Genomic DNA, 24,469 nt, shown 5'->3' with positions numbered 1-24,469 from the left:
GGGGCGCACCGTGGGCCCTTGGGCTGGCCTTCTGCACACAGGCAGCCAGCAGCCACAAGGGCAGGCCCTGCACGGCGCTGAGTAGGAGCCCTGCTGGGCCCGTGGGCAAGAGGGGGCCGTCAGCCTCACAGGATGGACACCGAAGGGCCGTCAGGACAAGTGCCAACCGCGGGTGAACCAAGGCGGGGGAGGCCCTGCAGGCCGGGGGGCTGCGGCCGATGCAGAGGCTGCCAGCAACAGCAACATGTCTCCTCACACACCCGGGGAAAGGGTCAGCCCGGCCCACAAGGGCGCTGGGCTGGGACTGGGCCCAGCCCAGGGATCTGGCTTCTTGCTGGAAAGCCACACCCTTGTCGCTTCAGTTCAGTTGCTCAGTCGTGTCTCTCTGCAACCCCATGGACTGCAGCACACCAGGCCTCCCTGCCCATCACCAACTCCCGGAGTTTACACAAACTCATATCCATTGAGTTGGTGATGCCATCCAACCATCTCATTCTCTGTCGTCCCCTTTTACCGCCTTCAGTCTTTCCCAGCATCAGGGTCTTTTCAAATGAGTCAGCTCTTCGCATCAAGTGGCCAAAGCATTGGAGTTTCAGCCTCAGCATTAATCCTTCCAACGAATACTCAGGGCTGATTTCCTTTAGGATGGACTGGTTGGATCTCCTTGCAGAACCAAGGGACTCTCAAAAGAGTCTTCTCCAACACCAGGTTGAAAGCATCAATTCTTTGGTGTTCAGCCTTCTTTATGGTCCAACTCTCACATCCATACGTGACCACTGGAAAAACCATAGCTTTGACTAGACAAACCTTTGTTGGCAATATAACGTCTCTGCTTTTTAATAAGCTATCTAGATTGGTCACAGCTTTTCTTCCAACGCACAGGCATCGTTTAATTTCACTTTCACAGCCTGGGCTGCCCTAAGGAATGGGTGCTGCCGGCCGCACAGGACCGTGACAGGCACCTTGAGAGGAGCAACAGGCGCTGACACCCCACACCTAGGGCAGCAGGCAGAGCACAGGCCCACTGAGGCCCACAGCCAGCATCTCACACCCTCACCCTGGGGCCGCCTCGCCCAGCACCTGTGCTGTGGGAGGACGTTTCCAAACTCCCCGGGCAGAGCCAAAGCCGACGTCTGGACACAGGGGAGCCTGGACCTCCCCATGCCCCTGCCCCTTGCCCTGACCTCACACTGGAAATCAGAAAATAGACGAAGCAGATGCCATTCAGAACAAGTGTACTTTTATCATGGATTAGAAGTCTGTCTGTTGGGCTGGGAGCCGGTGAACATGCCGCCCAGCCCTGCCCAGCCTTGCAAAGGCAGGAGCGGATCCCTGAGTCCAACGTGTAAACAGCGCAGCCAGCCAGGAGCCCGAATTCCCGTGAGGTCAGGACGCCCCGAGCCCCTGGGTCGGGCGTGTTCACAGGCTGTGGCCCCGAGGCTGGGCTGCACCAGGCCGTCCCCTCAGCTCCCGTCTCTGACCACATTGCGGGCTCTGGGCCAAAGTGGCCTGGGGTGACCAGACACCCAGGACCCCGAGGAAGCCCTTGCTGGGCAGCAGGGGAGTGTTCAGGCTTCAGGAATGTAGTCATGATTTGATTTTCTAGGAAGAAGGAAGAAACTTGCTGAGTGGACAGGATCCCCAGAATCACACCGCCCATTTATTCCAACGTGTTCCAAACGGTGATCCAACAGGAACCAGGCGAGGAGCACAGAACCAGCGGCAGAGCACCGGATGCCCAGTGGCCACCCCGAGCAGCTATGAGGCCCCGAAACATCCCGGCCCTGTGGCCCGCTGGCCTCTGTCACCAGCCAGGCCCGGACCACGTGCCGCCAGCTGGGGGGACACCAAGCAGCCAAGGTCAGGGCCCGGGTCTTGCCGACAGGCATCCTTGCGGACAGCACACGTCAGCCTCCTGGGCAGCGCCTACTCGAGAGCCGTCCCGCCCTAGGAGGGGGCCCAGATGGGCAGGGGGTGAGCCTCTGTGTTGAACACGTAGGTGTCCAGGCTCAGCAGGTCGGGGTCGTCGGAGAAGAGCAGATACAGGTATTTGAGTGTCTCCCCCAGAAAGAAGCTCTCCATCTTATCCCTGGGCTGGGGGTGGCGGGGGTCCTGGACGTTGCTGATGGAAGAATAGCCGCCCGAGGGGACCTGCTCGAGAGCCGAGGCCGCAGCATCACAATGCTGGCTCAGCCCTCTGGAGGGCTGCCGGCCAGAGGTGCCGCCCCCCACCCACCCCGGCCCCTGGCCCGCCCCAGAACACACGGCCCCCAGGGCAGGGTCTGGGGCGGGGAGGACACCAAAGCCGACAGGGGGAATGGCCACCCTGGAGGTCAGCCATGGTTCCCTTCAGTGATCAGATGCCAAGTGCCACCTCTAAAACCTGTGCAAGCCTCACAAAGGCCCCAAGGCTACCCGAGGGGTGTAGAGTCCACCTCAGGGGCCACAGGGCGGAGGTCAAATCTCAGCCCTACCAGGGTGAACAGTGGGCCCTGGGCACAGCAGGGGATGGAGCTGGTTGTGGCCCCCGGCCTGGGGCACAGCGGCCCAGAGGTCACCCACCCGCTGGGTGGAAACACGCTGCCCAAGCCGCACAGAAGACCCAGGAGAGACACGTTCTGTGTGCCTCAAGCCACTGCAGGGACCCTCCCGGCACAGCTGTCCCCCAGACAGGAAACACGGACGCCCCGACCCCCCGGGCCCTCACGGCAGAGCAGGGCCTCCCCATGCAGCCCCTGGGAGGCGACACTGAGGCCCGGGAACACTCAGGGGGCTCACCCGCGTGTAGGTGTTGAAGCTATGCAGGATCTCCCAGCCCCAGTCCTGGTACTTGCGGTCGCCCGTGAGGCGGTACAGGTAGAACAGGCTCTCCACGGTCTCGGGCCGCAGCAGGTTGTGTCTGTCGGCCACCTGGGGAGGCACGTGGACTCAGGAGGTGCTTCCCAGCATTCTCCTCTGGCCCCAGCCCTGGACCCAGCCCAGCTCACCTTGACCTGAACGTCCTTAACAGCCTTCGTGTGGTGCAGGTTGAAGTGTGCGATCTCGGGGCTCAGCCCCGTCTCCATCTGACGGTACATCTGGTAGCAGGTGTCCATGAGCGCCTGGGCCAGCTCCATGTGCTCAGCAGGCAGGCCGTGGTGGGCACCCAGAGCCAGTGTCCCCGGCAGGAAGCACACCAGGTGGTCCTGAAACCACGGGGTCACCTCATCAGCGGGTCCAGCACCCTCAGGCCTCAGACAGGGCACGGAGCTGCAGGCCAAGCACCTGGGGCCCCACACGGGCAGGGAGAAGCTTCTGGAAGGACCACCTCAAAGGTCGATGGAGCCCTGGCTGCAGGAGGGGGTGCAACTGGGAGTGGGGGTTCCCTGAGAGCATGGAAGGAGACTCGTTGCAGGGCAGGGGTCCCGGAGGAGGTGGGGGCCCTGTGGTGGGGGCCCTGGCACCTCACAGACCTCAGCCCCTCCTGCTGCTATCACGGGACACCCACGTCCACCCGGGACCGCTCACACTCCACGGCCAGGATCACAAGGTTCCCCGGGTCATCCCCACTCTCAGAGCCATCAGACATCAAGCACAGAGGCTGGGTCCTCAAGCTGCCTTGAGGCCGGATCGGGGAAATATGCTCCCACTCACCATCTTGGCGCTGAAGCGGCCGTGGTTGAGCTCCCCAACAAAGGTCAGTTTCCTGGGCTCAGATTTAGCGAGCAGGTGCTTCCTGATCCCGTCCACGGCTTCCAGGTAGTCTTCCAGCAGCCTGTGCAGACCAGCGGGGCCTGTGTGCTCTGGCCAGGTGGGCACACAGCCCTCAGTTCCACAAACAGGGCGTGACCCCAAGCTGCGGTCCCCGTTCTGGGATCTATGAGGCCCGGCCCTGCCAGCCCCATGGGGGTCACCCTCACGGACTTCTGGGCCGCCCCCACTCCAGTGAGGCCAGTGCCTCCCAACCAGCCCCAAGGCGCCACTGGAGACCAGCCTCTGCCAGCCTGATTCACCCGGAACCAGCCTGTGGGCTCTCCAGTCAGTAACACTTCCTGGGCCACAGTCACCCCCAGGCTTGAGGCTGAGAGGACCCAGCACCCCACGGGGGTTTATCCCTGTTTTATAATTGGACAAGGCTGCTCCCTGGGAATGCCTGCGTGTTCAGTGTCCAAGCCCTGAGCACAAGGAGGCCCACATCTCCCCGGCTGCCTCCCGCTGAAGCCAGTGACCAAGCAGCCACAACTCCAAGGAAGACCCTGCTGCCCAGCGAGAAGGAGCCGTGCGCCGTGGCCGGTCCTGGCTCGGCACACGGATGGACAGAAACAGCTTCCCCGCAGAGGGCCCCGCCACCCCGAGCCCCGGGGGCCACCCCGAAGGCAGAGAAACAGGCCTCACTGGCTCTCCTTCTTCCCGCCCTGGATCCACTGCTTCAGCAGGTACTCGTAGTAGCTGTCGGCCCTGGCGCCCAGGGTGAACACGCCCAGGTGGGTGAAGCTGCCGCTGTTGGTGTTGATGAACATGGGCACCAGCCCGTCCAGCTTCCCGCGCAGGGCGTGCACGCGCCTCGTCACCTCCTCTGCGGCCTCCTGGGGCAGATGACAGGGGGTGGTGAGCAGATGGGCTGGGCAGGGGGGCTGCCCTCCGACACAGCGCCACGATGGCCGACCGCGGGACTGAACCCGTCCTCGAGACACTTCCTAGCCCCGAGCAGGGGGGACAGGTTAGGAGCAAGTGGCCTGCATGGTGTGACCGTGTCCCAACGACAGGACAGCACAGGACCCCCAAGTCAGTGCGTGGCAGCCAGGGATCTACTGGCGCCCTCCTACACAAAAGAAAGACGGCACACAGACACAGCACACAGAAGACACACGGCACACGGACAGAACACGGAAGACACACGGCACAAGGACTCAACACAGAAGACACACAGTACACAGACACAGAACACGGAAGGCACACACACTCACAGCACGGAAGATACACAGTACACAGACTCACAACACGGAAGACACACGGCACACGCACTCACAACAGGGAAGACACAGGGCACACGGACACAGAACACGGAAGACACATGGCACAGACACTAGAACACGGAAGGCACACACACTCACAGCACGGAAGATACACAGTACACAGACTCACAACACGGAAGACACACGGCACACGCACTCACAACAGGGAAGACACAGGGCACACGGACACAGAACACGGAAGACACATGGCACACGGACTCAACGTGGAACACACATGGCACGTGCACTCACAACACGGAACACCCCGCACACGGACACAGAACATGGAAGACACGACACACGGACTCACAACGCGGAACACACACGGCACACGGACTCACAACACGGAAGACACACAGTACACAGACACAGAACACGGAAGGCACACACACTCACAGCACGGAAGACACAGGGCACACAGACTCGCAACACGGAAGACACACGGCACACGCACTCACAACAGGGAAGACACAGGGCACACGGACACAGAACACGGAAGACACACGGCACACGGACTCAACGTGGAACACACATGGCACGCGCACTCACAACACGGAACACCCCGCACACGGACACAGAACATGGAAGACACGGCACACGGACTCACAACGTGGAACACACACGGCCTCACAAACAGAAGACACATGGCACACACACTCACAACACGGAAGACACACGGCACGCACTCACAACACGGAAGACACACGGCACACAGAGTCACAACATGGAAGACATGGCACACGGACACAGAACACGGAAGACATGGCACACGGACACAACACGGAAGACACACAGCACACAGACACGGACACACACACAGCAACATACCACTGATTAAAAAATCAAATCCCACTGGAGACACTGTCACACACCCATGTGGACAGACAGCTGACAGCTGGATGGTGAACCAAGGCACGTCTGGACAGGTGGGCCCAGCCTGGAGCCCTCCTGCCAACGTCCCCAGCAGCACAGCGGCTGCAGCCTGGCAGTGGCCAGCCCATAAATGCGTCCACCACGTCAGGGGTTCTCCAAGCTGAGAACGGAAGGACCTGGCCGGCCCCGGCCCCTTGAGACAGCCCAGACTCACTGAGCGCCCAGACTGCAGGCAGGGCACGAGAGGGCGGGGCCTGCGAGGCGCAGGAAGCTCCGGACAGCAGCCTGTGTCTGTGCCCGGGGCTCTGGGGTAACGAACAGTGCTGCGGTCGATCGGGTGGAGGGAACAGATCCAGGGGGTGATGACGGCCAGACATGTGAGCACAGACAGCCACGGTCACTGGAGAGGGCGGGACCTCTCAACACAAGCATCTCAACAAAAAAGATGGGGATGAGCAGAGAGAACAGGGAAACCTGAACGGATGCCGACACGCAGACAGACCTGCCACAGGAGCGGCCCTGGGGAGGAAGGTGGCAGACGCTGCTGAAGACACAGAGGCAGAGCCAGACAGACACACAGGCCTGCCATGGCGCCACATGCACGGTCAGCACCGCGGGACAGGGGCCACGCCGGCACAGCACTATACTGCCCCCAGGACAGCATGCGGGGCCCAGTCAGGGCACCACAATGGGACAAGCACGTCACCTACACTGATCTGACTACAAAGCCCAGAGCTCCAACACACCCCGTGGCACTCAGCCACAACAGAGCACGAGGGCCTCGCCACTGCAGGAGGGCCAGGACAACGGCAAGTGGACTCCAGGCCACGCCGAGCGCAGCAGGACAAGCCGGCAGCTGTCGGGGCCCTGAGGACACGGGACTGCACGGGGGCGGGCCAGGCAGAGGACTCGGCCTCCGGTCAGGACGTCTCCTGTCTGCACCTCTGGTATCACCAGAAAACGTGATTTTCCAGGAGAACGTGGGACAAGAACCAAAACCGACATGACTCTCATGGCCCAGGACCCATGACCACACAGACCTGCACGTGCCTCCAAGAGCCAGAGATGGCCCCGCAGAAAACCCGCACCAGCCGGAAGCAGAAGCCCCTCCATACCTTAAATTTCTTATCCCCCGTGAGACGAGAGAGCTCTCGGAACTCCAGCTGAATGCTTGTCACCTCAGCCACCGTGCTATCAGAGGTCCATCGGGGTGGGTGAGCAACTCCGGTGCCGATGTTTACATCGGAGTATGGAATCTTAGAGGGTGTTCGGAAGGCAGGCATTAACCGATTTCCAAAATCCTCCTGATACACAACACAGCGATGAGTCAACGATTCCTGCTGCTCAGCGGCCTTGTTCCATGACACGACAGTAAACCCAACACCCATTTTCATGTAATTCAGCGGACAGACCCAAGTATGCTGGCTTCACCTGACCTTAACCCTGCCAGCTACAAAACCCGAGGTGGACTCAATCAGTTCAGAATGACCTCACGGGCAGGCAGCAGGCTGACACAACACTACTTCAACCACCCATGTGCTCGGAAGCAGACTCAAGAGCGGGAGGCGGCAGAACTGGAAATAAACGTCTGCCGCAGCCCAATCCCGCGAGAAAATCACTGACTGCTGAGCACTTGAGACCCCAGCCCCCCCCGGAGGCGAGCAGCCCTGAGGCCGGGACACTCACAGCCTTCGTCAGGAAGAGGACGTCCCCAGACAGGTGGAATGCACTCAGCAGCCCCCCCAGGATCCGGATTGTGCTCTCAAACAGGTTGACGTCCACATCTTTCTGAAACAATAACCTCCTGGACACCCACTTCCTGGCTTCTTGAAATTCTACCACGTGGAACAGCAGAGGCACAAGAACAAATTAACAGCCCAGCATTTCCCTGGCCGCTCCCTCCGGGGCTACGCACATCCCCTGCAGGGTTTCGGCATCACCTCCTCATGCAAGAGGGGGAGCCCAGGAGTCCTCCAACCGCACAGGAAACACGGGCCCAGAGGGCAGCTGGGGGAAGGCCGTGCAGCGTGAGCACAAGCACTCGACGGCAAAGCCACACGACCGAGGAGCCCAAGACAGTGAGTGGTGGAGGCTGCAGTGCGATTGGAAGACGGACAGGGCCGTGAGCGCGCCAGCTCAGAAACATCTGGGGCATGTCACCTGGCTCACCCTGTCTGCACCGACAAGGACTGAGAGGGAGGCTCAGGGCGCTGCCGGCCGCTGCAGCGGCGCACGTGTCACCTCCCACCACAGGGCCCCCTGACCGCAACAGAAACACGGGCTGCAAACATCCCTGCACTCCGCCCTCTGCCACACTCGGCGCCCTGCAGGAGGCGCAAGGCACACGGACGTGTGAGGACAGAGAACTGCCCGCGGCCAGCACAGCCACGCTGGCAGCCGGGACAGGGGGAAGCACAGCTCAGCAGGACGCGGCGTGTGGTCACCTCCCAGACCAGGCTCACTCGGGCCCGAGGGTCACGCCTGGCGAGTTCGAGCCCACCGCAGGGACGAGCAGGTACCTTTCTTTAGCCCCAGAATCCACATGGTGTCCAGGGCGTCGATCAGCGTGAGGCCGAGGCCGAACCACTCGCTGAAGGACCTGGTCAGGGGCTTCAGCTCGTCGTGGCCCCAGGCGAACTTGCGGTATCCAGCCCACGCGTGGAGGAAGGCATCCACCACGGCCTTCTGGCGCTCGTTCTGGGAGGCTGGCAGGAGGAACGCAGGGCATGGGCACCCAGACAGAGCTGCCCTGTGGCCCCACAGTGAGTGAGGCTGTCGCGGGGGCACCTTAGGCTGCAGTGAAGGCCCAAGCGGAAACTGCACCCGGCCCAGGCTCGTCAGCCTCCGCCAGGTCCCGGCAGGGACCACCCTCCAGGAAACAGCGAAGGAGCGGAAGCAGAGGAACCAGTAAGCCTGAGTGTGCAGTCTGGTTTGTGGACATCAAACGTGCCAGGCGCTGGTGACCCAGACAAGAAAACCTTGTCTGAGCAATATAGAAGTTCCGTAAAACGCTGGTAACAGAGCTACCATATGACCCAGCCAGCTCCTCCTGGCTCTACATCTGGAGGAAAGCGTGACTGAGGGAGACAAGAACCCCAGTGTTCACTGCACCACCGCTTACAAGTCAGAACAAGGAAGCAGCCGAAATGTCCGTCAGCTAATACAGAAAATGTGCTGCATGCATGCAACGGAACATTACTCAGCCACTCCAAAGAATGAAGTAACGGAATTTGCAGCAACATGGATGGACCTAAAAATTGTCACAGTGAATGAAATAACTCAGACAAAGAAGTATCCTATGATATCCCTTATATACAGAAGCTAAGAAAAATGATACAAATAAACTTACTTGCCAAACAGAAAGGGACCCACAGGCTGAGAATGAACTTACGGTTGCCGGGGAAGTGCAACCGGGGAGGAGACGGGGAGTCTGGGACAGACACCTATGATGCTCTACTCTAAACGGATCAACAAGGGTCTGCGTCACAGCACACGGAGCCCTGCTCAGCGCTACATAGTTGTCTACATGGGAGAAGAGTTTGCCGGAGAATGGATACATGTATATGTATGGTTGAGTCCTTTCCCTGTTCATCTGAGACTCTCACAACACTGTTAATCATCTACGCTGCTGCTGCTAAGTCACTTCAGTTGTGTCCGACTCTGTGCGAACCCATAGACAGCAGCCCACAGGCGCCCCTATCCCTGGGATTCTCCAGGCAAGAACACTGGAGTGGGCTGCCACTGCGTTCGCCATTAATCATCTATATTAGAATACAAAATAAAAGCTAAAATAGCTGTAGCACTGGACACTGAAAGACGTCTGTCAAGGAGCCAGACGTCGTCACCAAAGCTAAAGAGAGTGCCTGACGCACAGGAGCCTGGTCCACCTGGCTGTCCACGGCTGAGCAGACTTCAGAGGGACAGCAGGAGCTGCACAGCCAGCCCAGCTCTCGCACGTGTCCTTCGCCGTGACCCTCGGAGCGCACCCAGCTGAGGCCCGAGGGGGCAGGCAGACCCTACCTGGGCTGGCCTGCATCCTCACTGCCTTCGGGGAAGGCCTGGGGGGGCGCTCGGCCTTCTTGCCAGGAGGTTCAGTGCCCTGTGGTGGCTTGGTCCCCGTGCCCCTCCAGCTGCAGGGAGAGAAACGAGAATGCTCAGAGCAGGGGCAGGGGTGTGCATGCCGCAGGCTGCACCGAGCTCAGGCTCAGACGCGAACGCCACCCGGGTGGCTGCGAGTGAACGAGCCAGCAGATGCCCTGCTCCACCAGGGTGCGCAGATGAAACAAAGGAAAACACTTGTTAGCACTTTCTCTTTGTAAAAAAAAAAAAAACACCACCAGAAAACACTGGTTCCCACATTCAGACAATCTCTGAAGCTCCCGGTACCTGAGGCCGTCTCTCTGCGCCTCCAATCCCCAGCCAGCCTCTCCCACCACCTCTGCCCTCCTCTGGGCCTGGGCCTGCCTCCTCTCCTGGGCGTCTCCATCGGGCGCTCTCATCTGCAGGTTGGGGGGTCCTCGTCGGAGATGCCTTTGGGGCTTCTGAACAGAGACAAGGGTCACTTGTGCAGTGATTCCATCCTGCTTCTAGGACGCTCCCCCTCCCCAGTCAGACCTGGAACCACACAGGGAGCGCTGTGGACTGGCCGAGCAGCTGCAGTTTCCTAGAGGAAATGATTTCCATTTTTCCTACGATGCGCAGCTTCAGGAGGGGCCCCTTTCTCAGCAGCTCCTGGCTCTGACTACCTGACGGAGGCTCTGCCAACGGGCGAGCGTAGCCCTGGAGGGTTGGTTAAGCCCCTGGCCAGAGCGTGTCTGGGAGTCAGACCCTAAGGGTAGCAGGGCAGGGGTGAGCCACCCCATCCCCGTCGATGGAGCCACAGAGGACCCTGCCCAGGCCTGCGCCCGGGACTCCCACCTCAGCCTCGGAAAGCTGCGGCAGAGGCAGCCGGTCAGTGGCAAAGCGCTGTGGGAGGGCGCACTCGTCCTGGCTCCAGCCGCCCAACAGGGGCTGTGACAGCGACTCCTCCAGCTCACAAGGACAGACTCGTGAATGGAAAAGCCTCTGGCTGCAGCACCCATGGACACCTTGGAGGAGGATCCGAGAAGACACCCCCCTTCCAAGACTGAAACCCCACCGAGCCGGGCCCCCGGGTCACGAGAGCAGGTGCGGCCAAAACAGCCCCACGGATGAAGCAGGTCTCGGGGACGAGTGCCGGCATCGGACCCAGAGAGGAGGTGCCGGCGGCCTCAGGATGCGCAGGGGCCCCAAGACTCGCTCCACAGGAGACGTGGATGTTCACGCCTTCATTTCCAGGCCCCTCCTGGACACCAGAGTCCAGGTCACGGAGGCTGAGGTGTGGAAACCTGTCTCTCGGTGGGGAGACAGCCACGTTCTGTGTCACAGACCGTGAAGTCAATACACAAGAGAGTGGCCACAGAAGTGACAGAAGGAATGCGCTTGGCTCTAAAGGGAGAACTGCTCTCTCACACACAGGCCTTCCAGAGAGACGGGGTGAGAGCAGCCTCCCGTCCCCCCCAGGCACGCTGTGGGGCGTGAGGCCGGCCTCAGTCCCAGAGCCTCTCCCTGGGGGCGCCTGGGCCCACTTGGACACCCCAGCCCGCGGGAGTGTGTCCCCGCACGGAGCATCCCGGGCTCTCAAAGGCCGGCTCCCTTGGTGGCGGTGGGGGGGGACTCGCCCCGGCTCTCGCTGACCCCATCACCCTCTAGGCTCCACGTGCTTCCCCGCCCACGCCTCCCACCCTGGACGGCTCCGGGCCCCCAGGACGAGGCCTCACCCCGCCCCACGCTTTGTGGACGGCAGGCAGCACGCACCTGCCAACTCCCAGTCCTCCTTGCTGACCCCACTGTGATGCTGAGGCCCCAGCACCTCCATCTGGGCAGGTCCAGAGTGGAGCCCCCGCCTGACCGCCCCCGGCCAGTAGCTCCCAGAGAAAAGGCTCGGTCTGTCTCACCTCCCAAGGACCCGGAGCGCCACACGGGCAGAGGACGGAGGGCAGAACGGCCCTCCTCCTCTCCCCACGTCTCCTCCGTCCCACCAGCCCAGAGCAAGGAGGTTCAGGTTAAAACCTCAGACACAGGGCAGGAAGCAGAACTCTTCCCAGTCCCTCTCAAACAGTCCACGCTGTGCTGAAGCACTTCTGGCCTGGACCCCAGTTACGACTCCACGTTGAGTTTACTCCAAGTACCTGAGGTGACAGCCCCGCCACGGTCTCTGGGTTCTCAGCTGCTTTCCGAGGAGCTGGCAAGACGGGAGGATTTGCTGGTCTCACCTGCCATGCTGCCGCCGACCTGCTGTCCACAGCTAAACAGGAGAGTCTATTTTATCTCAGATACGCCTCAAGGCCCAGAGGAGAGCCAAAGGGTGCCGGAAACAGCACCTACACAGCCAGCACTCCTGGAAAAGGACAGGCTGGGACCTCCAAAACGGGCAGGTCAAGGAATTCCAGAGTGGTCACATGGAAGCAAACCCTGCCCATAGCTCCTGGCAGCTTCTGTCTTTATCCCCGCCCACAACCCAAACACTTGGCTTTTCTTTTTTCCACTTCAAGGAGGGCCCACGATGGCACACAGGCCATTAACCGTAGCAAGTCGCGGGGGCTCTGCAGCTTTCCTCCTCCGAGAAGCCAGGAGGGAGCTGCCCCTCCTCCCGGCACCTGCGCTAGCCTCCCAGCACAGCAGTGCACGCCAGGAAGTGCCTGCAGCGCAGTGCGTGCAGACTCCGCGTGTACCCTCAGACCTGGATCTCGGTGCGAGACGGCCGGGACCACACGCCGCTTCTCATAGCAGACGTCTGGGAAACAGTCACACACGGCAGATTAACAGCCACCTTATGGCGGGGGACTGGGAACATTCTAGGCATCTCCTCATCTCGCTTCCTGCCAATGCGTTGAAGTGTACACCTCCCGCCGCTGCCAGATCGCTGTGCCACCCCTTAGTCAGCCCTCAGGACCCCCGAGGATCACGCAGCTGGTACCTGTCCACTCATCGGCCACGTGGACATAGGACAAGAGGCCGAAGAGCATCAGGACCACCAGCAGGAAGAGGACCACCGTCCGCTGTAACCTCGACAGCTGCTTCCATTTCTGAGGGACACAAAACGACTTTTTTACTGAAAGGGGCACAAGGAGCAATTCTCTCCCGCCGCTTCAGACTCCGGGAGGACGAGGAGCAATTCCCGAGGCCCAGCGTGGGGCTCTGATGCTTCCAAACTGGGGACGTTTCCTCCAAGCGGGGACAGCAGGCTGGAGCGGTAGTGCAGTCGACACCCCGCACCGGCTTCGTGGGTGCTCCTGGCTAGTAGCGCCCCACTCCATTGGAACCCCATAGACTGTAGCCCGCTAGGCGCCTGTGTCCATGGGATTTCCCGGCGAGCACCCTGGAGTGGGGAGCCACCTCCTTCTCCAGGGGGTCTCCCCGTCCCAGGGATCGAACCCGCGTCTCCTCTCGACAGGCTGGTTCTTTGCCGCCGAGCCACCTGTGAAGCCCCATTGGTCAGAGCTGGAGAAAGGAAACCCGCGCAGAGACCGTCTGTGCCCACAGTGGACGGCGGAGAGGGACCCGCAGCCCTCCTCGCCTGGGCCCCACGAAGCCGGCCGCGCTCGCGCCCGGACCCTAGACGCCGGGCCGGGGAAGCGCCGACCTGGCCGCCCGGCCCGCCCCTCACCCGCCAGCACGAGCGACGCCTCAGGCCCTGGCCGCCATCGTAGCTCCGGCCGGGGCTCAACGTCACCGAGATGAAGTCCCGACGCGCTGGCGCCGGCGGCGGGTACATGACGGCCGCGGGGGCCCGAAGGGCCTCGCCCTCCGGCGGCGTCAGGAAGCCCAACTTCGAGCCGGGCTGAAAGACCAGTCGGTCTGAGTCGGGTGTCCGGCCATAGCGGCGCCGTCAACTCCCCGCCCATCGCGCCGCGCCGCCAATGCGCCTCTGCCGCGCCTCCGGGGCCCCACTGCGCCTGCGTCCGTCGTCGCGGCTCCGCTGAAGGCAGACTCGGGTCCTGCGCCTCCTGCGTCCGCTCGTGCGCGGTGACGTCACGCCCACACGGCCGCGCCTGCGCGCAGCTCACTGCCATGGCTGCCCGGCGCTGCGATAGGCTTCCTGAGGCGTTCAGGGCTGTTGAGCGGTCCTGTGCCCTCGCGCGGCTCCCCCGGGGCCTGTGGGCATCGAGGATCAGCCAGGGCTTCTCACGGCAGTGCTGGCCGCGGGCAGGTGTCCCCCTGCTCCACGACGTCAGCCGGGAGCGTCTGAGCTGCGGACCCCAGGGCTGGACCCTGCCCTACCCAATCGCCCCGGGTGGATGTGACCCAGTTGATGCCTGGGTGGGCAGGAAGACGCTGGGCCGCCGCGGAGTTAGGAGCCCGGGGATTTTCATCTGTCGGACCTGTCAGCCGTAAAAGTAGCCAGCTGTTTGATCAGCAAAATGATTTTGTTCGGGCATGGCGAAGGGTTTGCAGTTAAGAACGTGCAACTCTAGCAAATAATAGCTATGTCGAGACCAGGAGAGGAATATTACTTTTGTTGGTGTTTTCCAAGATCTGGCGGCCTAAGTATCGATGCTGAGTTTGATCAAATGCAGCTTTTCATGGAGACTTTATGTCCCTGTAAAACCGAACAGTTTTAACAAATTGGTGATGGCTTCCTGTGAAGAGGTTTGAGAAGAGCAGAGTAGTAAGTCGTCCCAATGCTGTCATAGCGTGGAGCGTGCAGGAAACCTTGTATCATCCAAATCAGCCTTTAAGGCTTGTGAAAAGAAGGAATTTCAGTGAAACCTCGGGGCATTCATGTCCAGATGCGTTGTTGTCCTTCCCAAGTGGAATCAGAGGTCTTGGCTAGCCTTATCAGCTGGCATGCAGGCGAACCTCGTCTTATCATACTTTGCTTTATTGCACTTTGTGCATACTGTGTCTTTCAAATTGAAGGTTTGTGGCAACCCTGCATTGAGCAAGTTTATGGGCACCGTTTCTCCAACAGCATTTGCTCACTTCCTGTCTGTGTCACATTTGGTAATTCTTGCAACTTTTCAGACACTTTTCTCACTATTATATGTTATGGTGATCTGTGGTCAGTGATTTTTGATGTTACTTTATTTATTTATTTTTTTTTTAATTTTTATTTTTTTGATGTTACTTTAAAATGTTATAACTTGTTAATGGTGAGCAGTTTTTTGCAATGAAGTATTTTTTAATGAAGTACATACATTGGTTTTTTAGACACAGTGCCTTTGCATGTTTAATAAACTACAGAAGAGTATAAACAACTTTTATATGCACTGGTACCAAAAGGTTCATTTGACTTGCTTTGTTGTGAGTCCTTGTTTTCAATGGTCCTGAATGAGACCCACAGTGTTCCTGTGCTAAAGAATGCACAACATAACTACAGTGAAAATTTTTGCTTTCAGCAGGAGTGCTTGCAGAGGGTGGGGGTTAAGAACAACAGGCTGTTGAGGGGCAGCAGCGTTGATTATGGCCTGCAGGTCCTGGACAGACCTCCACCCTCAGCCCCTGGGCTTCCTCACGAGTTCCGCTTAGCCGTGTTACAGGCACTATGCCCTGAGCCCTGGAACCCTGTCACGGGCTTCAAACCTGGAGGGGCTTCTCCACTTAGGGTGTTAGTTCGTTCTGGGGAGAGGATTTGAGGGACTTAAATTTGGGTCTTGACGGGAAGAGCACTGTGGCTTTTGTCAGTATCAGGTGGAGATGTTGCCCACAAGGGAGGGTGGTTGCTGATTCAATAGGAACAAATGGGCAGTGTCTCCAGAAGCAGCTCCAGGGCTGTGGGACAAAGCAAAGCAAAGGCGGTGAACAGTCAGTTCACATTGTTGGCTATTTTGATTGTTACTGTGAATTCCTAGAATTACTTCCCCTTTTGGAAGAAAGAAATTCCAGCATGGTATTTTCTAGAATGTCTTGGCCTAATGAATGGAGGTGGAAGAATTGAGGAGAGGGAGTGGTGGGTATCTTGGTGAGCCTAAGCAAAAAGAAACAGGTTCAGAGAGGTTGAGGTTCATCAGGGACCACCACCATTTGGACCACTTTAGTTTTCCAAGACAGGGGCTACTTTACCACAGTTGAGCTGAGTGTGGTAAGAGATTCATTCCCAAACTGGAAACTTGTTTCTCTGAGCTGATGATAAGGTTTAGAAAAAGCCTCATCTCTGGGGGCTAGGAGGGCGCTGGAAAGGCTGGTTGGAACCTGAAGGCACTTGAAGTACTTAAGCTTGTCACAGTCTCTTTCCAGTGTCCTGGCTTTTTGCAACACTAGCAGAAACTAAAAGGGTTTTGTTAGGGACCATTATTCACCGGAGTTGAAGGTTAAGGATTTGAGAGGTCTCGCTTGGTTGAATAATGTAGGCTAAATTAGCTAAATCTGGAGTAGACATGGTTTCCTGTTTGATCCCAGTCCTTTGAACTAAAAGGGAAGGATCTTCTTTCAGTCAGTTAATGAACACAGAGCTAAAGGCTGCCTCAGTGAATCTGTTTTGAAACCAAACTCAGGTCCACTTGCCCACACACTATAGTCAGTCTCCTGATACCAAGATCAGCCTGCGGGCCAGCAGGCTGCAGCCCCTGGACGGACGCAGACCTGGGACACCCAGCGCTGCTCCCACCACATTCGCTGGTCAGACAGCACACCCGCCAGGCCCGGGCTGGATCACAGCACCTTGTGTTTACTGGAAAGCCCGGCATTCTGGGAAAACAGCTTGTCCATCTCTCAAAACTCAGTTGCTTCAGTTAGCAGCTGTCGGTGAGAGACAATGGGGGCACGTGGCTCCTAAGGAAGCAGGACAGAGGTGCTTGTAGCCATGGGACGCCGCGGCCCACAGGGAGCCTCAGCCGGGAGAGAGGACTCCGCACGGCCAGGGTCTCCTGGTCACGGCGTTCGCGCATCGCAGTGGGACAGACACTGCAGGAGACGGCGAGGTGTACCAGGGACCTCTCTGCGCTGAGCGAGACCTCACGTGAAGGTGCAATTATTTGCAAATAAAAAGGTTTTGTGAAAGCAAGCTGTTTTAATAGTTTACCCAACGAGCTCGATGTGGTAGAGGTTGCCCCGTCGTGGCAGTGAGGAGCCAGGCGGGACCCTCAACCTCCTCCTTGGTGACCCTCTGCCCCAGGCCCTCTGCTCGCCTGTGGAGCAGCTGGGGGAAGGCAAGTAAGGCACAAGTTAGGACTGATGGCAGAGCCTGGATGGGTGGAGGCGCAGTCATCCTCCGGGCCCTGGGCCTGGCCCTGGCCCCGCCGTCACACCGGGGGTGGGAGGCGTGGACGAGCCACCCGTCCACTCCAGGCCCCTGGAAGGGCCACTGCCACTGAAGCTCCCGGGACAGCACCCTTCCTGGGGGAGACGGCCGCACGTGGGCTGGAGGAGCGGGGAGGGGCGGGGCGGGCCTGGCCGAGCTGCGGCCGCACTTAGGACGCTCTTCACAGGAGGAGGGGGCAGGTGCCCCGTGCTGCTCTCCAGGCGGGAAGCAGGCAGGGCCCGAGACCAGAGCCAGCCGGCTTCTCCCCGCCTTGAGCAGGCTGGGGGTGTGCAGTGAGGGGCTGTGGGGGGAAGGAGTGTGAGCACTGAGTTGTCAGAAGCTCCCTATAAGCATGGGGTGGCGGCGAGGTGGGGCACCCTCCATGGGTTCCACTGTTTTCTGGGGGCTGAGGCCTTGGACGGAACTTGAGAGAACCCCGCCAAGCATTCAGGCCAAGCTTCCCAGAGAGCCAGGTCCGGAGCTGCTGTGGGCCTCAGCCGGCAGGGAAGGCGTGCCAGGGTGTGACCCACAGGCTCAGCTGTCCCTCCCGACATGGAGCCCTGCAGGCACTGCCGTCCCCTCATCTCTGCAGAAAAGCACAGCGTGGCTGCTGCTGCTCCCGCCAGACGGGTGTGCAGGGGCCCAGGAGCCCCCTCGGCTGACGGGCCCGTGCGCCTCTCAGTTCCTTCCGCACCCGTCTTGGCCCCACCCCAGTGCCCTCAGTCCCTCTGCCTCCAGCCTGGATGCCACAGCAGGAGTGAAGCCAGAGCACCCCAGGGGCCCCGCAGGCCTGAGGTCACCTGGCTCCCGGGGACGGGGTGGCGGGAGGCCTCCCACCCTGGTGGAGGGGGCCCGCTCCCTTCTGGGCTCCCCGGTCTGCAGCCAGAATCTCAGAGCAGCTCTCCTGCCCGGAGCCCAGGCGGGGCTGCATCCTGAGCCTTGGGCCCCAGGGTTGGCGGGGGTCAGGGCTGCAGCTCCCTGGCCATGGCCTCGTCCAGGATGAGCGGGGGCCGGAACTCGCGACCTCGCAGGTACTCCTCCAGCCCCTGGAGACAAGCAGGTCGTGATGACCGGATCCCACATCCTGGTCCACCGGGCGAGGCCCCAGGTCGGCCCGGAGCCAGCGGGAGGCAGGGCCAGAGAGGCTTCTGAGAGCAAGGGCTGGATGCCACCTGGGTCCCCGGGCCCACGCGGCCCTCCCACAGGGCCAGCCAGAAATGCCCACGGGAGGCAGGGCAGCTGTCCTCCCACTGAGAGGCTCCCACTGGCTCAAACCCCAGGCCCAGATGGACCTGCTCTGCCTTCCCCAACCCTTCCAGGCTTCTGACAGCTCGCTGCATGCCAGGTCTTGGACAGTCCTCTGCCACTGAGGACCGCTGACCCTGCCAGTCGACCATGGCAGAGCTGTGACTTCCCAGGCAAGCGCCCAGCTCACCCTGCCCCGTCTGACCCCGCCAACCCAACCCCAGGGGAGCCCCTGCTGGCTGGCCGGCTCTTACCTCTCCAGCGTATGACACCAAGGGTGAGATCTCACAGATGGCCGGAGGCTCCGTGCTGCCAGGCAGGCTGGGGGGTGCATGCGTCAGCATCAGCTCAGGGTCCTGTCCCAGCACCCTCCCTGGCCCCACCCACCAGGGAGCTGGCCAGTTCATGCCCTCCCACAGCCCTCCTCCAGGCAACCTCCTCTTCCTCTAAACACCCAGCCCCGGGCATCGCCCCAGAACAACAGGCCCTGACTTGGTCTGGAAAACCCTCCTTGCCCCCTGCAGGCATCTCACAGCCTGGATAGCCAGACTCAGGAGGTGGCTGTGGGCACTGGGGTGGAAGCTAAGTTCCTGTTCTTTCCCCACCCTGGCAAGTGGCCTGCCTGCTGCTTTCTGGGTGCCCCGCCTGGGAAGGTGCAACCCTCACGTCCCCGGGGCCCTGAGCAGACCTCGAGGGCCGGGCACACGGCCACCTGCTTTCAGTGTGGTACCAGGGTAGCAGCTCCCACCCCAGCTCAGCAGCCACGCCAGCAGGGCCCCGGGGTGAGGCTTGGCCTGTAACACCCTGACACCACTGTCCGGGCCACACTCCGCAGCCCACACTCACCTGGGCTGCTCGGGGAGCCGGGCCCCGTGCACGTCCAGGAAGCGGGCGCCCGCCCGCAGGGCCCACCGGCAGTGCTGGGCGAGCAGGGCCCGCCGGGACGTGGAGGGGCTGTCCCTGTCGGCCGAGTCGGCGTTCTTGAGGGGGGAGAACTCCTCCTCCCGCAGCACTTGGAAGGCCACGAAGTTCCTGGGGGGCGGGGGAGACAGCTGCAGACCCGACGTGCTGACCCAGACAGCCTGGGCCCTAGCAGCTGAAAGCCAGGCCGGAGTGACGCAGACTACGTGGGGGTCTGTTCTCTGGGCCCCCGGTCACACATGAGTCTTTATTCCAAGACCCTGGAGCCATCTTTGGTCCTATCTTCCCTCCCCTCCCACCAGCCTGACCCCCAGAACCTGGGACCCCAGTTGGGGGCCACCTACCCTGGGAGCTCCAGCTATTTCCCCTGGAAACAACTTCAGGGCCCCAGGCCAGGGCAGAGGGGGGCTCATGAGGAAGCACAGGTGTCTCCCCAAGTCCACAACCCCGAGGGTCCGACTGCCCTAGATGTGCCCTCCGCTCCCGCCCCAGGGACTGCTTCCTCTAGGCTTCTCGCACTAAAACCCGCCTGCAGCCCCCCAGCCCCCCTGTGAAGGGGCATCTCCATCTTCCTGACTGTTGGGCCTCAGAACCACCACAAGTCGGGCACGGGGGGCAGGAACAAACACGGCTTCTGCACTGACTTGGCAAACGGGAGCACGTCGAACACGAACTTCTCCATCTTGATCCCATTCGGCTGGAGCGGCTTCACCGGGTTCCCGTGCTCGTCCACACAGGGCACCTTCTTCACGGCCACGTGTGGCTGCAGCAGGTGCTCGAGTTCCCTGGGGACGCGAGGCCCACAGGAGGTAAGACGCAGTTCAGACAGGACGCCTCGGGGCCCCAGCCTGCCTCCCGCACGCCTGGCCAGGCGGGGCACCTGGACAGGCGGACACAGCGGACACAGGGCTCTGAGGGCCCAGCTGAGCCCTGTCTCTGCAGAGCCAGAGAGCCGGCCACCATCAGCCTCACCCCTGCCCAGGCACAGAGGCAGCGGCAAGCCCCAGGGTGGAGGTGGGCAAGCCCCGGGGTGGGCGGCACCCGCCGGCACAGCCTCTCCACAGGAGGGCCAGGCCCACTCGGCCGCACTGGCTGCCGAGCTCTCTGGTGCCTCCAGCTTGTTTAAACTCAAGAGCCCTTCTGCACTGCAACCCACAGCAGCTCAGGTCTGCCCCCAGGCCCTGCAGCCAGGCTGGCCGGGAAGCCACCTGCCACGCACACCTGGTGACCTTCCGGAGGAAGTCTCGGGTGAAGAAGTGGTTGCAGATGTTGCCTGCGTTGTACAGCAGACCCCCACCTGGCGCGCGCAGCTGCGCCACCTCGGGGCTGATCTCGCTGTACTCCACCACCTGGGGCACGCCGTCCACCTGGCACACCACGCCCACCGGCTCCTCAGGATATGCCTTCTCCACCACCTGCAGCCGCGACACGGGGATAGATGCCTGGCTGGGCCGATAAACTCACTGACTGGGGCGGGACCGGGCAGGGAGGGCGGGGCTGGGCAGAGGGCGGAGCTGGAGGAGGAGGCGGGGTCAGGGCCGGAGGAGGAGTCAGGGCAGGGCGGGGCGCGCGCCGGCTCACCTTGGCTCCGCAGTCGGCGCCCCGCAGCACGCAAAAGCCTATGAAGACCGGGTCGGCCAGCCGCACCAGGATGTTGTCCACACAGTACACGTGCACGAACTCCACTCCTCGCCGCTCCATGTCCTCTAGGATCTGGTGGTCCTCCAGCGCGCTGTACAGGCCCCCATTGCCATCTGCCAACGGAGAAGAAAGGGCCTTGCACGGGCTCCGGCCGGCCTCCAGTTGATGGTGTGCTAGAGACAGGGGAGGCCCCTCGGGGCTGGACCTTGCGCCTAAGGACGCGCTCTATCGCTATCCAAGTAGCCCTGTGACTGTTCCACGTGACAGATGGGAATCAAGGCCCAGAGAAGGGAGTTCACTTGCTCAGGACTACACAGCCTTTGGGCAGCATACTCTGGCCTCTGTGCCGGGCCTCTTGACTCCGAGCTAGCTCCACATTCTCGGCCAAGCAGACCCTTCCTGCCTCAGAGACGGGGGCGTACCTGGCGCCATGGCGACCTTGTCTTTCCTCTCCAGGATGGCCCTGCCATCGAAGGTCACAGCAGGCAGCATGCGCTGTTCAAACATGATCACGTTGTTGGGATCCAAGTGGAAAAAGTCATGCTCCTTGAAGAACCTGGCCGTGGGCCCCAGCGTGAACTCACTGGTCATGATGTACCTGCAAGGGAGGCGAGGTTGAGCCAGCCTTGCAGAGGGCCTGGTCCCCCTGGCAGATGGGGCTGGCAGGCCTCCCTCTGGGTGGGGGCTGGGCTCCGTCTGGGGCTGTGCTGGGGTTCAAGTCCCGGTGCGGAGCAGGACTGGGGCTACACAAGGTGGGGGATGGGGAATCCCTCTAGGGCCCAGGGAGTGCAAGCGGGGGCACACCAGGGCACTGTGCAGCGGGTCCCGTGGCGCTCGCCGGCCAGCTGCTCCACCCGCCGGATCCGCTCTGCCTGCAGCTGGTACAGGGTCTTCTGGCTGGGCAGCCCCACCTGATACATGCCCTTGGGGTAGGTCACGCCCAGGCGGGTGCCCTGCCCACCGGCCAGCAGCAGCACGGCCACCTTGTTCAGGGCGATCTGATGGAGACCTGGAGGCAGGGGGCACCATGAGGGGTTCCTGAAACCCAGCAAGCAACCACCGCTTCATTTTAGCGCAAACCGAACGAGCCTGGGACTGCGAGCCACAGCGCACAACTTTCCAGATGACACTCTGACCTGGGCCGGGGCCTTAGCCACCCCTAACCCTACCCCGACCCCGCCGAGGTTCTGGCCACGCCCTCCTGAGTCCTTCAGAGGAAACACCCCGCGGGCCTGTTAGGACCCGGGCCGACTCCCCTCCAAGCGCAACAGCCTCAGCTACGGGCCCAGAGGCAAGGAGCACAGCTCGCCAACGCTGCTGTGAAAAGGAGCCTGTGCAAGCGTCCAGGGATCCCCTGCTGTTAGTTAGCGGCAGCTGGCCATCCAGGGGCGCCCAGCACGAAGCACAGCCCCCGGGAATTCGGCCTGGGGGCGGCGGCCCCAGAACTAGCCCGAGCCGGTACTCGCGAGACGGCAGGCGGTTTCACGAAGAAGGCAAACTGAGCTCCAATCTCCGCTTCCCCGCTCGGCCCGCTCCGTGGGCGTGGCCCCTTCCGGCCGCCCGCGGCACCCGCCGCCCGGACCCCCACCGCCTACCTTCCTCCTCCCAGAGCCGCCGGGTCTGCGGGTCACCCTCGCTCGCGCTGCCCACGCGCTCAGGAGGTAGGGGCTGCAGCCGCGCAGCCAGGTCGGGCGGCGGGCCCGGGGGACGCGCGCAGGCAGCAGCCGCGCGCTGGCAGTGCTGGCGCAGCGCCTCGGGCTCCAGGGCCTCGAGTTGGGCCAGCAGCGCGGCGCGGGGCTCCGGCGCCAGCTCGGCGCAGAAGCGCAGGAGGTGCTGCTGGCCGGCGCGCTGCAGTCGGGCGCGCAGGTCCGCCTCCGAGGCCATGTTGCCGCCACAGCCCCCGCCGGCCGCGCTGGCGCTTGTGACCCGCGCTCTCCGGCCGGTGTCACGGGACCCGGCGGGCGGCCCCGACTCCAGCCGGGCGGGCCCGGGGCGCCCCGCCTTGACCCCGCCCCGGACCAGCCCGGCCGGGTCGCAGACCCCGGCCCACTTATCCTCTCTTCCGCCCCCGACCCGCCCCACCCCGCCACTCTTCAGCCCCGGAGGCCGCTCCGAACCCCGCCCCTGCCCGCGCTGGCGCTGGAGGGCGGGCTTCACTTTTAGTACACCTCCTAGCCCACAGCCCCCAGGGGAGGCTAGGGTCCGTCCCTGCCAGTGGCCATGTTTGCGTCTACCAGGACACCTCGCGCCAGGGACCACAGTCCGGGGGCTCAGGGCCGGCAGACTGAGGGCTGGGCCGGGGCGGACAGAGCCAGATCACCAGCAGGGCCCCCCAGAAGGCCAACCTTCCCGCCAGTGGGCCCCCTCCTTCTCATTCCTCCTCCTTCCCATTGCCGTGTGACCGGAAGCACGCAGGGGCTGCCCCTCGCACTGCCTTTTCACTTTAACCACCAGGTTTTAAACCTCTTGCTGTTTACAGCCTCCTTGGTGAAAAATATGAAAGAGTAGCTTCAGGCACTAGGGGACAAAATTTTCTTTTAGAAACTAGTTTCATTAAGTCTAAAAGTCATAGGTACCCATGGTTAAAACAAGTTAAAATGGTGCTTGGGACCTGAAATGAAAAGATCTCTGGGACTTCCCTGGTGGTCCAGAGGCTAAGACTCTGATCTCCTGATGCAGGGAGGCTGAGTTCAATCCCTGGGCAGGGAACTAAGATCCCACACGCTCCAACTAAAGATCCCAGATAGTTGTTCAGTCATCAGTCGCGTCTGTCAGTGACCCCACGGACTGCAGCACGCCAGGCTCCTCTCCTCCACTGTCTCCTGGAGTTTGCTCAAATTCATGTCCATTGAGTCTATGATACTATCTAACCATCTCATCCTCTGCCACCATATTCTCCTCCTGCCCTCCATCTTTCCCAGCATCAGGGTCTTTTCCAATGAATTGGCCAAAGTATTGGAGATTCAGCTTCAGCGTCAGTCCTTCCAGTGAACATCCAGAGTTGATTTCCTTTAGGATGGACTGGTTTGATCTCCTTGCAGTTGAAGGGACTCTCAACAGTCATCTCCGTCGCCACAGCCCAAAAGCATCATTTTTTTCTGCTCTCGGCCTTCTTTGTGGTTCAACTCTCACATCCATACATGACCATTATAGCTTTGACTGTATAAACATTTGTCAGCAAAGTGATGTCTCTGCTTTTTAATACACTGTCTAGGTTTGTCATAGCTTTCCTTCCAAGGAGCAAGCATCTTTTAATTTCATGGCTGCAGTCACCATCCCCAATGATTTTGGAGCCCAAGAAAAGAAAATATGTCACTGCTTCCACTTTTCCCCTTCTATCTGCCATGAAGTGATGGGACTAGATGCCATAATCTTAGCTTTTGTTTCTGTTGTTTTTTAATGTTGAGTTTCATGCCGGCTTTTTCACTCTTTCACCTTCATCAAGAGGCTCTTTAGTTTCTCTTCACTTTCTGCCATTAGCATGGTATCATCCGCATATCTGAGGTTGCTGATTTCTCCTGGCAACCTCGATTCC

The 24,469-nt window shown here is 61.0% G+C and overlaps 2 protein-coding genes across 3 annotated transcripts; both read right to left on the bottom strand.

Annotated features, from left to right (window-relative positions):
- Positions 1 to 1,223: 1,223 nt before the first annotated feature.
- MAN1B1 (mannosidase alpha class 1B member 1) lies at positions 1,224 to 13,778 on the bottom strand. Of its 2 annotated transcripts, none has more exons than XM_070456216.1 (13): positions 13,555 to 13,778; positions 12,865 to 12,973; positions 12,077 to 12,192; positions 10,254 to 10,408; positions 9,888 to 9,997; positions 8,387 to 8,572; positions 7,554 to 7,702; positions 6,983 to 7,171; positions 4,375 to 4,565; positions 3,634 to 3,754; positions 2,988 to 3,185; positions 2,779 to 2,910; positions 1,224 to 1,602 (listed from the first exon to the last, which is right to left on the bottom strand). In XM_070456216.1, the coding sequence occupies exons 1-13, from the start codon at positions 13,660 to 13,662 to the stop codon at positions 1,588 to 1,590; spliced, it is 1,779 nt and encodes a 592-aa protein (XP_070312317.1). In that variant the 5' UTR covers positions 13,663 to 13,778; the 3' UTR covers positions 1,224 to 1,587. The 2 variants fall into 2 exon arrangements, with proteins under 2 accessions (XP_070312317.1, XP_020744058.2); XM_020888399.2 differs by having other exon boundaries at positions 1,224 to 2,151; positions 13,555 to 13,777.
- A 3,098-nt stretch (positions 13,779 to 16,876) lies between these two features.
- Positions 16,877 to 23,312, bottom strand: UAP1L1 (UDP-N-acetylglucosamine pyrophosphorylase 1 like 1). Its single transcript, XM_020888479.2, has 9 exons — positions 22,530 to 23,312; positions 21,739 to 21,943; positions 21,357 to 21,532; positions 20,875 to 21,047; positions 20,515 to 20,708; positions 19,938 to 20,078; positions 19,219 to 19,404; positions 18,627 to 18,693; positions 16,877 to 18,173 (listed from the first exon to the last, which is right to left on the bottom strand). The coding sequence occupies exons 1-9, from the start codon at positions 22,816 to 22,818 to the stop codon at positions 18,090 to 18,092; spliced, it is 1,515 nt and encodes a 504-aa protein (XP_020744138.1). The 5' UTR covers positions 22,819 to 23,312; the 3' UTR covers positions 16,877 to 18,089.
- Positions 23,313 to 24,469: the final 1,157 nt, after the last annotated feature.

Source organism: Odocoileus virginianus, chromosome 2 (genome assembly GCF_023699985.2).
Source record: "Odocoileus virginianus isolate 20LAN1187 ecotype Illinois chromosome 2, Ovbor_1.2, whole genome shotgun sequence".
Lineage (NCBI taxonomy): Eukaryota > Metazoa > Chordata > Mammalia > Artiodactyla > Cervidae > Odocoileus > Odocoileus virginianus.
This window is presented reverse-complemented; position numbering and strand designations above follow the sequence as displayed.